Below are 13,991 nucleotides of genomic sequence, written 5' to 3' on the forward strand. Positions count from 1 at the left end.
TGGAAACAACCATACTCATATGATGTTTCATATTAAACAAAAATTTATGGATATCTACTTGAAGAAGATCCTAAGCAAATGATTGCGAATAACTTCAAGTGTTCCAAGATGATGCAAGTAATAAAGAGGGTTTTATTACCCTAAATTGCAAGAGCAGTGAGACAAAAATTAATAGTTCTGCCTTTTCTAAAGTCCTTGATATTGTCTTGATCCTCATACAAAAACTCAATAAAGAAAATATAGACCATAAAATATAATTACTTCAAACAAGATGTGGCAACAACCAAATTGTTCATCTGACAAGCTTGTATATATAAAAAAAATGATTGGCTAATTAACAGTGATTGTTGGCCCATTAGAATTCTGGTTTGTTCAATTTCTGGAAAAGAGAAATACTTCACAAATCACCTCCTAGGTGAGAAACAAAAGACTTAGCAAATTTAAAATGTTTAGTTCCTTCCCTTTTGTTATATTTCACAATTGTCATGTGAGTTTTGTGAGCATGGAAAAGACCATAAATCTCTATCTTTCAACCCAGGCAAAACAATATTGTTTCTACTCATTTTGTTTTAGTTCATTCAGATGTTTGGGGATTTGTTAATATCCCGAATATTTCACAATCCTAGTACTTTTTTAAAATTTATGGATGATTACACGAGAGGTACATGATTATATCTGATGAAAGACAGGGCAAAAGTATTTTCTATTTTCACCTCTTTTGTGCTATAGTGGAAAATTTATTCAACATCAGGGTAAAAATCTTTTGGTCTAATAACACAAAAGAATATATTTCCTCTACCTTTCAATTTTTTTACAAGAAAAAAAATGGATCATTCACCAATCCTCATGTGTTTATACACCTCAACAAAATAATATCTTAAAAAGAAAATATCGACATCTTAAAGAGGTTGGAATCTGCCTTTTGACTAATTGGAATTGTGATTGTCTTTGTTAAAAGAACCATATCGAAGTTCAATGATGGAGAGGTCCAAAGATAAGCCATCCTTTGCTGCTAATCACCATCTTAAATAAAAAGAGGAAGAGGGATGCCCCTTTTTGAACAAATAGGTAGGAGTGAGTTGGGGGAATTTGCCTAGAATTAGATGAACTCGAATCGAGTGATCATCGGCTAGAAATCCTATTCTGAATTGAGATCTCGAGTCCAATCCTTAGGGTACGTTTTGAACCCCATAGAAAAGAAGAAGAAAAAAAGAGAATTTATTCATTATTATTATAAAAAATAATTAGTGAAATTTTTTTTATCATTATCTATTTTTACTAACTATTTTTAGAAATAATAATAATTAATTTTAAAAATATATATTTTCTTGGGTTCCGGACAGACCTTCGTATCGCCACCGGAACCTGGGTATCGAAGTATAAAACTGCCCGTTTTAATATACGCAACCGTGTTGTGAACCGTCGGCCCTGCTGGCCAGAGTAAAGCTCCCTTTTTTATATAACTTTACGGCCTCAGGCTGTCGGCTCGCAATCATCTCGACTCGACTCTCTTCCGACACGTTTCTCCTCTTCCGAAGCTAGCTAGGGTTATCTGAATTCACAGAAGCGCGACTCATCCAACTTAAGAGGGAATTATGGCGAGGCACGGCGTTCATGGAATTAAACACCCCTTGGAGGTTGTGGAGACCGTTCTGGAGGTTGCTGATTTGACATGGAACGCCATGGAGCACCATCGTAAGGCCGCAGGCGAATCGAAGCACTTGCCGGACGGCGAGGAGGTCGATTGCCTGAAGTCAGAGAATCTTCGTTTACGAGCTCTGTTGGAGGAGAACCTCCATCTGCTCCAAGAGCTCTCCGGATCTCCTGCTTTTCGCAAAGATTGCCCTCCAGATGTACGTTAAGTTTGAGATTATAATTACCTTTTTGCGCTTTCGGAAGTATCATTATCGGTTTAACTAGGACTTGGGAAATGGAAATTTAAATTTTTTTAATAGGAAAATTAGAGGACTGCAACCATTATTTAGTATTGATGCTTGAGCTGAGCATATGGATTATGCATTTTATTTTGTTTTTGTTTAGAATATGGATTGTGCATGTTTTTTTTAGAATATGGATTATGCATGAAGAGACTTGTGTTGCAAAACTTCCGGTGCAGTGGATCAATTCTTGTTTAATAGCGAAACCTGGCAACTGTCATTCTCGTATAACTCTTCTGAAATCTAAAGCTGCAACTTGGATTCTCAGAATATTGTTATAGTTCAATGAAAACACGAATTGGGGACGAAGAAAAGTGATAAATTCAAAATTTAGTTAATTATCGCAGCAGGAGTGGTTGCTAAGCATAGCTCCTTGGCACAGATTATTGTTAGGCTAACTGTTGGCGGATTCAAATACAAATTTAAAGAACTGATAATTTTCCAAAATTGATAATATGTCAATTGAAAGCTATAAAACTAATTAAATCACTTTAGCAACTAAGACTACTCATATATTTATATTGTCACATGTGTCTGGATCCACTATTACTTGTTTTAATCACATTATACACTAGCCATTTAGTGGTGGCTAAGAAACTGTTGAACATGTATGGAAAAAACAAAAATTTGTTTTACTGTAGGCGTTATAGGTCATGCTTTTTAGGGAAAGTCCATATAAATTTCTTATGCTTTTGCAGCTTTATTCTCGTCTTGAAGCTGCAGTGAATTCTTCAAAGTTCTTGGGTCAACTAGAAAATCACGCATCAACAATCTCCTCAAACAACAACTTCCCTTTCTCAAAAGCGACAGGTTTGCTGCTTTCTAGTTTTTTACTTTTATGACTGCCTCATATGGTCTTACATGGTGCCTTTGGGTTTTTCTTTTGAAAGGTGGATTTGTTATTTAAAGCAATAAACAAATATAACCGATCTAGGGCCTAGCTAATTACAAGAGATGCATTGTGTCTAGGAATTGGATCACAGGTATCGAGGAAATTGCTGGTTTGCTCTACCTTCACAAGTTTATCTGCAAGACCATTAGCTGAAAGGGTATGAACCATACGACAGACCAATCTGTTGTCTCAAAAAAAAAAAAAAAAAAAAAACTGTAGTCATGGCATAAAATTTGTCTACTACTCTCAAAAGTCTCCAAAGATCATCAGCATTAGACATTAGATATTTACCAATAGATCACATCCCCAGAATTGCTTTCAATAATCAAAGAACCTGAGAACCTCTTTTTAAAGAGATGAATTCCAGCTAGCAAGGATCTTATCTGAGCTTCGTTTCAGTGAGTGGAACCTTGAGTACACCTGTAAGCAAGTAAATATGTTTGTCTAAATTTCTAATCAATCCACAACACTGGCAACACCAAGATTTCCTTTTAAATTTCCGTAAAATTTAGTTTAAGATGATCTTGAGATGGAAGGATCCACAATACAACGATGGTAACTTGTATGGAAGAGAGAGTTGTGAAATGTTTTCAATTCCCTTAGATATGAGCACAAGGAATTTCTCTGAACTTGTCGATTAGGCGAGCCATGAGAGGACTGAGTGAAGCAAATTTTTAAGCTTCCTGTGGTGCATTTCTTACCAGAAGAAATCCAGTGGTTCTTTTTCTTCCAAATATGTCAAGCAGCCAGCAGAGGACAATTATGCACATAGTTTCACCTAGGCTTTGCAAGGGCATGTTAATGAACTAAGCAATTGATCCTTAAATAAAGCAGGTGGACACCAGCTGATGCCAAACTTTGAGATTATAAAACCCTATTCCGATGAGCAAAGAAGCAACTTAAAAGGTGCTCAATTGATTCATTCTCCACCTTGCCAAAACTTGCAAGCGGCATTCTTGTTCTACTCCCCCTTCTATGCAGATAATCTTGGGTTGGCCTTAGTTTCAATACAGTTTCCTCTTGTTAATGAGATGTAGTAGATAATTAGTATGTATAGTTCTGTTCGAATTAACAATACAAAGAGAAGTGAAAGAAGGGAAGGGATCAGTCATCAGGAGTAATATTTATGCGTAGCACGGTTCCATTTACAAGATTTGTTATCTTACATGCCATGTGTTCAGCTTCTAAAGAAAAGATCCAGAGAATAAAGTGGAACAACATAACCCGATACCTGACAAAGCTGTGACAGTGGAAGAAACATGAGCTGTTTTTAGAACACCCATATTTTTTCTATCAAATATGTTGACATCTGAATGATTTCAAGGAGAAGGTGGATCTGTGGCCTGACTCTCTGTAATTAGAATATATCTGATTTGCAAGTAGTTTATTCCAGTTGCCCAAACATGTGGTAATCTCTTGTGCACAGAGCGCTTATCCTGACCACTGTCTAGATTTGTTACTTCTTCATCACTCATTTTTAATTCATTCATCTTTGACCACCATAGAATGGAACCACACGTGTAGGTTTTAGGACTTAAAAGATTTGGCAAAGCTGTAAGGTAAGTAATATAACAAGTTATCTTATTAACAGCTCTTCTACTGAAAGAGTAATAGAAACTTATCTTTGAATACTTCTTGTATTTGGTTATTTTAGGGGCTGATCTGCATTTAGTTGAAGTATTAATCAATGCTGATCAAGATAAACCTAGTTTGTGGGTGTGGGTTACACATGAAATGGTTCCTTCTACAACTGAAGAGTTGAGTGGAATTGATGATGAAAGTTATGTGATTGTTGATATGGATCAAGTGGTTGATGGGCTTGCAAATTTTGTTGCTAGATGCATCATCTCAAACCCCAAAGCACAGGTATAGTGATTTTAAGCTTCTTACTTTGATCTCTATCATTTCAGTGGATTTTTATTGTTTTATTTGTTTAAAACAAGGTTTAAATGTTGATTTGGACATGCTTCTCTATTATTTCGGTGTCTATTTTTTCATTTCAATGGATCTTAACCGTTTTATTTGTTTAAAAAAAAGGTGGATCTCATTATGTGTTGATTTGAACTTGCAGAAGTTGTCACCAGAGGAGCTGCATAAAAGTAAGTTTTTTTCTTAAAACTTCTAAGCAGGCATTCTGAAGTGGAGTTTTTACTTAAAAGGCATTACACTGTACTTTCAGTTGTGAGCATATCAGCATGTACATTTATCGTCCAAAGCATCTCTGGTTTTCAAGGGGGCATAATGGTACAATGGTACTACCCCCGTTAAAGTTGTTTTGGGGTTAGAAACACTATTCTTCAAGTGTTTCGGAGGTTACATGTTACAGGGCCATTCAAGGCATTAGGGATGCATATCATTTCTAACATATCGAATTTTTGTCTACCACATGAAACCTATGTGCCCCCACCCCCCTCTCCGGCTGTACCTGATAGATAATTTGTTTTATATTAGTTGGTAGTAAACATGGCATTTTTTCCTGTCTGTTGCCAAGTAGGTGCGATGCATTCATTTAGATAGCTGGGTCTGTTTAATAGGAGCATTGCTAAGTGCGGCTATAGGGACCCATACATGTTAAAATGACATATTATTATTTTTGGTATCTACAAATTAAATTATTTTGGGAACAAGATAAATCGTTTCAGTTAGTAAACATCAGCAACTCAAGCAGGTGAGGTGCTCAAATTGAGGTGAGTTAGAACATGGCTTAATTTTAGCTTGTCTTGGCTTTCCAAAAAAAAAAAAAAAATCACTTTGGGTAGGCTTGGCTTTCCCAAAATAAACAAACAAATAAATAACTCTTTAGCTTGTTTTGGTCATGTTGCTAGCTCTATCCCAACCAAGCTAGGTCAATGTTGTAACCAACTGCATTGGGTCGTCTGGGAACTGATGCACCTAATATCCCTATACAATCAAGCAGATGGATGTGTACTAACTTTGTGAGGTCATTCTCAATTTTTTAACTACTGAAAGACCGACGCCTAATTCTAATGGTAATATTTGCACGTTTTTAAGTTGATTTGTGTTTCTCCCCCCATCATGGAGGAGGCATTGAAAGTTTCATTTCTAATTCTAGTTTTTTCCTCTCATTTTCCTTGATTAATGCATTCCAGTTAGTAAATTTGAAGTAATAAACTTATCTTGATGCTCTGAAACATGCAGCTGTTGCTAGAGCCTTGGGTGGACTGAGCAAGTGGGACAAATTTGAAAAACTATGGCATGCTGGGCAGATATTCTATGCCTTGTCAACATGGGGGCTTGCTCTCGCCGGGTGAGTCGTCTCTTGATAAATTTAGATTTTACCAAAATTTCTACTCGTATGAACCTTCTTCCAACAAACCCACCCTAGTATGGCACTCTTACAATTACCCCATTTTGAAATGAAATGCTTACCCATGAGCCGAGGAGTAGGGGGTTATGATCACTCCTAGGTACCTTTTCAGTGAACTGAAATCCAGAATGAATAATAGGGGCTGCAGTCGGAAGGAAACCTAACTGAACTTTTAAATCACTAGTTGTTTGCTAATATGTAGCTGCTCTTTTAGGTTGTATCGCCATCGTGCCATTTTAAAAGCTGCAGCTAAAGGGATTGGAACAACAAGCAAGGTTGTTTTGAAGGCTATTTGAGAGTATTCGTTTTGGCCTTTCTCTTGGATCAATGGAAGCAGAAGCTGCATCTCTGTAAATAATGTTCTTCTTTATTTAAAACATTTGTACAGAAATTGTTCATTTCCCGTATTTTGGTGATAGTACAGAATAGCACGAATCATTTGTGTGCTCAACCAATCTTCTTTTACGGATGTGAAAGGAATTCTGTTCTATAATTATATAAAATTAAATTACAAAAATACCTTCGATCTTACAAAAAGATGGAAGTACAGGCATTTCTCAAATTAATTCGTAAGGCAGACGGTGAAAATAAAGATTGCACATTTTAAACCATAACGCATTTTCATACCGGCACAGGTCCAACAACCTAATACAGCTTCCAAAGAATGAAAGCATGAGCCTTTTCTTGCTATTATCATTTCAGACCAAGTCCAAATGAAAGTTTTGGTCGAGAATTGTTCTTACCCAGCAGCCTCGTCTGCTTGGCGCGCTCCTCCTCTTCTTCCAGTTTCTTCCTTCTCATAGCTTCTTCTTTCTGTCGTTGGAGCCGCTCCAACTCCCGGTAGCGTTCCTCCTCTGTCTGCTGCTGCTCTAGAGCCTCTCTCCTTTGTGATTCTTCTACTCTTCTTTGGTTCTCCTCCAGCATTCTATCAAGCTCTTCTCTCTCCTTACGAGCTTGCTCCTGTGGCCCATATCAAAGTCATGTTAACCACCAATAGAAATGTAAAACATCTGCCAAAAAAAGTTAAAAGAGCCTCTCCCGAACTAAATTTAATATCTTGAGAGTCCCATGGAAATTTCAATTGTTTAAAGAATATGGATCTGCAGCATGGCGGAGGATGCAAATTAGATCAGTCAATTGAAATTTCTCAAAACATTGTGATCTTATACATCTAAAAGATTACCGCTTTCTGCCGGGCTTCAGCAAGAGCAGCTTCTTTTTCCTTTTCAAGTTGAGCAGCCACATCATCGAGTAACTTCTTCTTACCTTCCTCTATTCTTCGCTGGATCTCCAGTTTGACCTCCTCAGAGTTCAAGCTCTCTTCGACCTTTTTGCGTATGGCCTCTTCCACTCTCCATGCAGTTTCCTCTTCCAATAGTTTCAGTTCTGCTTCCCTTTGACGCCTGGTGTATCATAACTACAGTTAGCTAATGAACTGCAACAAGATACTGCAATATGTTGAGTTCAGAAGGGCCTTCAATGCTAGATTACTGAGCACAATTCGGTCGTTGACCAATGCAAACAAGCCTTTTCTGTTATCCTTTCTTTTCATCTATTAAAGAGACTAAATTTACAGGCTTATGCTTTTAAGGCATACCTCTAACAGATTTGAGAGCGAAACAAATGAAGTTTTCAAACTTGTTGAACAGTAGAGACAAAAAGCAGGCACCCAATTGGATCATCAAATATAACAAGTTGGAACTATAGCAGTAGAGCTTCCCTTCAGAAAAAGCCTGTGGAGAGAAATGTCGAGTAACCTGTTGCAGGTTTGAAACTAATCACCAAACTCACATTAAATGACAGTCTTGACACAAGATATCTCAAAACTACTCAAATCACAGATAATTGGAGTTATCAATTATTTGGGGCATAAAAACACAATCCGAAGGGGCAAAGCCCACACAGAAAGGAACACTCCATAAACATCCATGAACTCTAACGTCAATTAAAGTAGAGAAGTTTTGCCTATCGATGTTAAGATCACAATCTTTGGCGACAAGATAAAATGACCCAATAAAAATAGTGATATCAGTTAAGGATAACAGTAAGGCCAGTTTCCCAGTGAAGCTTCAACTTCTCAGTTGAACAGCCACAAACCAGTTAAGACCTACTTGAAATAGAAACCCATCACGCAGCAGAATCTGTCACTCTCAATGAATTAGCCATCCAATGTAAATGAGCAATTTCACTGAAATCAAAGCTTCAAGTTCGACATAAACTACTATAGACAAGACTTGGATTTTCACTATAGTAATTTACAATATTTGGCCCAAGTAAATTTGAGATCACATCACTAAGGTCAAAAGGATAAATGAAATCTTTGTAAGATTGAGTAATGATTTTTGTAAAAACCAACCCAAAAAATAAATAAATAAATAAGAATCATCATTCAACTGCAAAAGCAAAAGATCTTTTGCTTGACCAGATATTTGACATGAGATGATTTCATTCTGATTATTGATTAAGTTAAGATTCTTTTGTCAGGGCAGACTGGCATTTTTTTCTCAACTCTCTAACAGTACTCCTCCAAAAGAACAAAAAAAACCTTCTTTAATTAAGAAAATTAAAACCTTACACACCAAAAAGAAGTCCAAAATTAGTCTAATTTTAAAATACTATAAAAATCAAAGCCCTGCTTGAGAAAACAAGAAATTTTTAAAAAAGAATCTCATTTATATTTTACAGGAAAGTTGCCAACTGTCCATAAATCCATAACCAAGAACACATGCCTGTAAAAATGCACTCTCAATTGGGAAGATGAATTTGCAAAGAAGAAAAAAAGGGTAATGAATTTTCCTGAATTTAAAATTTTGAATTGAACAAAAAACTAGCCTTCAGGCTAAACTATGGAATGAATTTGAAGAATACAACAGTTGATAGGTACAATCCGATTGTGCAAATGATATCTCCTACTAGTTAAAGACAAGTTCGTCAGTTGATTCTTGCGGTGATTAAGAAATGGCAGGAATGCTTCAGAATCAATTTGGGTCCAACCGGAAATCTTATCTAATTAGCCATCCCGCGAGCTACGGTGCTATTATTTTCTTTTCTGAAAATGCCACAGTTCCATTATTTTCTTTTTTGAAAATGCCATAGTTCCATTATTCTATAATCTATATAGGAGATATGGTCAAATTAGGAAAAACTGCTCCAAAATGGAGGCAAAGTTGCTGAATATCAAGTAAACCTCATGCCAATGTGTGAGTTTCCTGAAAAAATTCTAATTTGCAAGTGATTTATTCACCCTTTTTTTTTTCTTTCGAGTCAACTCATAATTTTAATTGCTTTGTCAGCTGATTTAAATAATTTATCAGTGGGAATCTAATTGAAGAATCAGTTCATCAGTTATAAGCTTATAAACAGGATAAACAACCCTAATGCTATCTGGTATAGCTCTATAAACTGTGTGACGTTTTTTAGGGTTCTGAACTCATCTTTGTCATCTAGTTTCAGTTCCATTTTAGAAAGTCATGACTTGAACTTCTGACTATACATATATCTAACTTGTTTGATTACTTTAAAAGCAATCATATGTCAATTCTGAGCTAAAATCACCACAACGGATAAAAAAAACAAATGACTCATACACCTATAAGCTAGATTGACATCAAAATTCGTAATAAAACAAGTTACATTCAGTGAAATCAGCATCGACGAAGCCAACTTGTTAAGCTGATAACATTGTTTATTTTAATAATACCCATAATAACAACAAAAAGAGACAGGTGAACTGGACCCCATAACTAATTTCCCAATTTGAACTCCAAGTTATGCAACTACTCACGTCAAATTAAAGATATTTTAGTTTTAGTTCAGGAAAATTTTCCAACCAACGTTTTCTTATTCTTTTCTATCATCCACATAATGCGGTCCTAATAAAGGATTGCACTAGCTTTTAATAGGAAGATAATTATGACATACGATTAAAACAAAATCATAAAAGAAGCAGATGTGAAGACCCTTATAGACTGCAGGGAAGAAAGGAAAACAATAACACGTGCTAGAAGATTTACAAGGCAAAACTCTTAAGCAATTTCTTGGCGAGTAAATGAAGTACCCAACTGCCAAAATAGATTGCCTCATGAAAACTATGCTGAAGAAAATAACTAGTTTATAAAAGTATAAATAATTGCCAAGATACCTATTTGCATGAAATGAGACTATCCAAACACACTATCAACAAAAGCACAAACCCAAGCTATTCAAAGAAGAAGAAGAAAAAGAAGAAGAAGAAGAAGAAGAAGAAGAAAAGAAAAAGCACAAACCCAAAATGCACATATAATAAAATAAACTATAAGCATACCCAAAGGGTAAGTATGACATAACTTTTTAATTAATAGATTACATCATGCATTTGCCCATACTTTTCAAAGAGTCCAAGACTCCCAAGCTCAGATGAGGAAAGAGGCAATACAAATACATTAGACAACACTATCAAATGAAATATATTTAGAAAAAAGCCACTGTAGCCCTAACTGCAATGATGAGAGGACTGCCTTGCACCTTAGGAATAGTGCAACTAAAGTATTGCCAGTATAACATGTGAGACTCAAATGCCCCACCACCAATAGCAAACAAAACACATATCCCTTTCAAACAAATTATTAATTCATCTAGATCTCCTCCAAGACCTTTGCAAGTTGCACTCCGTAGAAGTAATGAACTACTACTCCAGCCACAACCATTCACCTAGAATGGGTCCCTTTAAGAAAACTCTAGACACATTCTGCTAGCATCCCTACTAATCAAGGACAAGGCCAGATCATGGAATCTAAACACATATAGCTAATAAGCCAAAATGGTTTATCGTGACTCACAAAGCTTTCCTAAAAAATTGTCAAAAGATAATAGAAGTTTTTTTCATTAATAATTATGCTACAGAAAACAACAGAGATCATTTCTACTTCTCCTTAAATCTATCCATAAATAATTTAAAAGCACGGCAATAACTTGAGACACTAAAGCACTCAAAAGTTACTGTAAGGATGACTTACCCTCCCATACAAAAGAATTTTTATTAAATGATCTTTTTCCTTTTTTTTTTATTCCTTTTTTTTTTGGGGCAGAGGATGACATTGCCTAAAAGACAGAAAACTAAAAAACAAGAACAAGAGGTGGAAGGGAAGAAGGGGGAGGGGAAATGGGCTAACAACAAGAGATTGACACCCAGCCCCCTCTTTGGCTAAAGCAACTGCTACATAATTCAGAGAACAGTGATTTGAAGTTCCTAGACATCCATTCTTATAAAGCTATTCTAAACAGTTATAATGATAAATTTTATAGTTATAATGAAGGATTGAATATACAAAGCAAAACTTATTTTCACTTGCACAAAGACAAACCAAATAAATAAATCAGCAACATAATTTCAAGGCAAAAAAAGAAGCAGGGGAACATGTGGCTTCTACCTTTTCTTTTCTTCTTCTCCCTTTCTCAACTTTTCAGCTTCATTCTTTCTTTCTATTGAACTAAGACTTGGACTGTCAGACTTCTCAATAGGAGACCTTGTGATATTCCGACTTCTCTGTCTCTTGGGTCTCCTAGGTGATGGAGAATGACTTTTTCGTCGTCTAGGGGTTGGAGAACGACTTTTATGTCGTCTTGGTGAGATAGAACGACTTTTCCGCCTGTATAATAAAGTGAAATCAAATAAGAAAAACATTAAAAAGAGAAAATAAAAACTATCAAAAAAAATTGTCTGGTTACCTGACCAAGTAGACAGATCATGCTACTTTTGTTGCAATATAATATGTACAAGTTACCTTATATATTAGTTACTGTAACCTGTCTGTGCTCCATCTTTTATCATGAATGTCGCAATTGTGCAAGTAAAGAACAATCATCAGCAGCCATCATCAGCTTACTTCCCAGTAGATGGGAACAACTTACATTTCTTAATTTCTCAAAGAAGAAACATTCCACCGCCAATCTTTCAGGCTGCTCGAGTGTTTAAAAAAGACTTTTCTATGTTGAGCTAAATTCCCATCCACTTGTATGAACAATTAATTTTCAAGCTTGTTGTCTTAAGAGGAATTACTATGAAGATAAATATGTACACAGGAGAAGACTCTGATGACTGAATAAAGGACTTGAAAATCAAGTAAATTGCAAGTGTCCTGCTCCCTAGCGAACCCTACATGCAGAAATCTTGTTGATTCTTTCTAACATAAAAAATGAAAAAAATCAAGCAAACAAAAAATTTACAACGTGAGGTAATGATAAAAATAAATAAAATTCAAGAAGAGTAAAATGAAGAATATGCTGTCAATATGAACTAATAAGTGAAAAGCAGAACAATCAACTACGTCACTCCAGGCCTCTTAAACTGATACAGTTTCAGTAATTCTTTCTCTGTTGAGGACATGTGCAATGAAACACTGTGAAGACCATAAACTAAATGATAAGTGGTTTCTAGGCAAGAACAGCACTGAAAAACAAGCATCCAACAGATTAAGTTAAGTTCCTTCAATTGGATGTCACACAACACTTGCAAAAACTAATAATAAAAATTTGGATGTTGCATATATGCTTACCACCCGTTTATCAGGGGCTCTTATCAGATAGTTGGAAAGCTACACTCCATGTGATGCTTTAGTAACATTGAAGCAGCCACTATTAAGTTAAAAGCAATATTTGCTAGTTAAAAAAAAAAAAAAAAGTAGGAGTGCATCATATGAGGCTTACACACTTTGCATCATTTTGGGCCTTCTTTCAAACTTGAGGCATCCATTTTAGAGACGGTCCCATCAGAATAATAAGTGAACATAAACCTCAACAATGTTTACCTTCTTCCGAAACTTTTGATTTCTAGCAGCTTCTTCAAAAAGATAACAATTTCCTTAATCAACAATGGACTATCTATATTATAGGCAAGAAAAACAAAGAACTTCCTTTTTCGAACGGCCAACAAAACACTATATACGTTTCGTCTTGATACAAAGACAGACTTGTGACATAACTAGCTCGAAAGATGGGTGGCTAACTCACAAAAGGTGGAAAAACAAGCAAAGATATTTTTTCGAACTAAAACCAGGAAAGGTAGAAATGAAAGACAAAAGGAGACTTTGTAGCTGAAATTTACTCAAATAGCCATAAGAAACTCCGATAACTGAGAACACTCAGAGGGAAGTCCAAGCGATTATCACCTGCTATGACTAGACGAATAAGGGCTTCGATCCCGTCTGCTTCTCCAGTTGTACCTGCGGCTCACCGGAGACGGCGAATGCCGCCTCCTGTAAGACGGTGACCGCGAGACTGACCTAGGCATCTCCGATCGATCAAAACCCCTGCACCGGATTCCAACCCACAAAACCAATAAATTATCCCGTCCCAACTCCTCTGCTAAGACTATTCCCCTGTACAGCATACAATACAGACTGAGATTCTGCCTTCACTTCTTCTAGCAAATCAAGAAAGTGAAACAAAACGAACAAGAGATTCCTATATATACCTCCCAATAACGTGATAAACCGGGGAGAGAACAACTTCGCGTCCATTTAATTACAAACTGATTCCCACTGCATTAATAAAGCAATGTTTAAAAAATAAGCTTTTACAGAAAAAATTCGGACGAATCCAACCCCCCAGAGTCCTAGAACACGGGTAAAAAGAATACCTTGCGAATCTTGTCTCTGAGAGCAGGACGAGAACAAGAGGGAGAGGACACAGGGATGCTTTGGAAGTGGCAGAACGAGAGAACCAGAGAACTAGAGAAGCAGAGGAAGGGTTTGGATGAGGAGGAGCAGAATTACGGGCCCCACTTTTTAAAAACATCTCAACCTTCCATCTCATAAATAGAATAACGAAATTTTATCGGAGTACCCGCCTTCGTGTT

The 13,991-nt window shown here is 36.2% G+C and overlaps 2 protein-coding genes across 3 annotated transcripts; one reads left to right on the forward strand and one right to left on the reverse strand.

Moving 5' to 3' along the window:
• The first annotated feature begins 1,442 nt into the window (after nt 1-1,442).
• On the forward strand, nt 1,443-6,674 carry LOC137940416 (uncharacterized). Its single transcript, XM_068785471.1, has 6 exons — nt 1,443-1,853; nt 2,636-2,747; nt 4,484-4,695; nt 4,901-4,928; nt 5,989-6,097; nt 6,372-6,674. Exons 1-6 carry the CDS (start codon nt 1,596-1,598, stop codon nt 6,451-6,453), a joined length of 801 nt encoding a protein of 266 aa, XP_068641572.1. The 5' UTR covers nt 1,443-1,595; the 3' UTR covers nt 6,454-6,674.
• LOC137940415 (uncharacterized protein At1g10890-like) lies at nt 6,655-13,903 on the reverse strand. 2 transcript variants are annotated; one of them, XM_068785470.1, is made up of 6 exons: nt 13,773-13,903; nt 13,608-13,674; nt 13,303-13,443; nt 11,566-11,784; nt 7,341-7,560; nt 6,655-7,117 (listed from the first exon to the last, which is right to left on the reverse strand). In XM_068785470.1, the coding sequence occupies exons 3-6, from the start codon at nt 13,422-13,424 to the stop codon at nt 6,851-6,853; spliced, it is 828 nt and encodes a 275-aa protein (XP_068641571.1). In that variant the 5' UTR covers nt 13,425-13,443; nt 13,608-13,674; nt 13,773-13,903; the 3' UTR covers nt 6,655-6,850. The 2 variants fall into 2 exon arrangements, with proteins under 2 accessions (XP_068641571.1, XP_068641570.1); XM_068785469.1 differs by having other exon boundaries at nt 13,303-13,512.
• Nucleotides 13,904-13,991: the final 88 nt, after the last annotated feature.

Source organism: Aristolochia californica, unplaced genomic scaffold (genome assembly GCF_029961685.1).
Source record: "Aristolochia californica isolate CCGP_79_NKW_82.1479 unplaced genomic scaffold, dmAriCali1.0.hap1 SCAF_9, whole genome shotgun sequence".
Taxonomy (NCBI): Eukaryota; Viridiplantae; Streptophyta; class Magnoliopsida; order Piperales; family Aristolochiaceae; genus Aristolochia; species Aristolochia californica.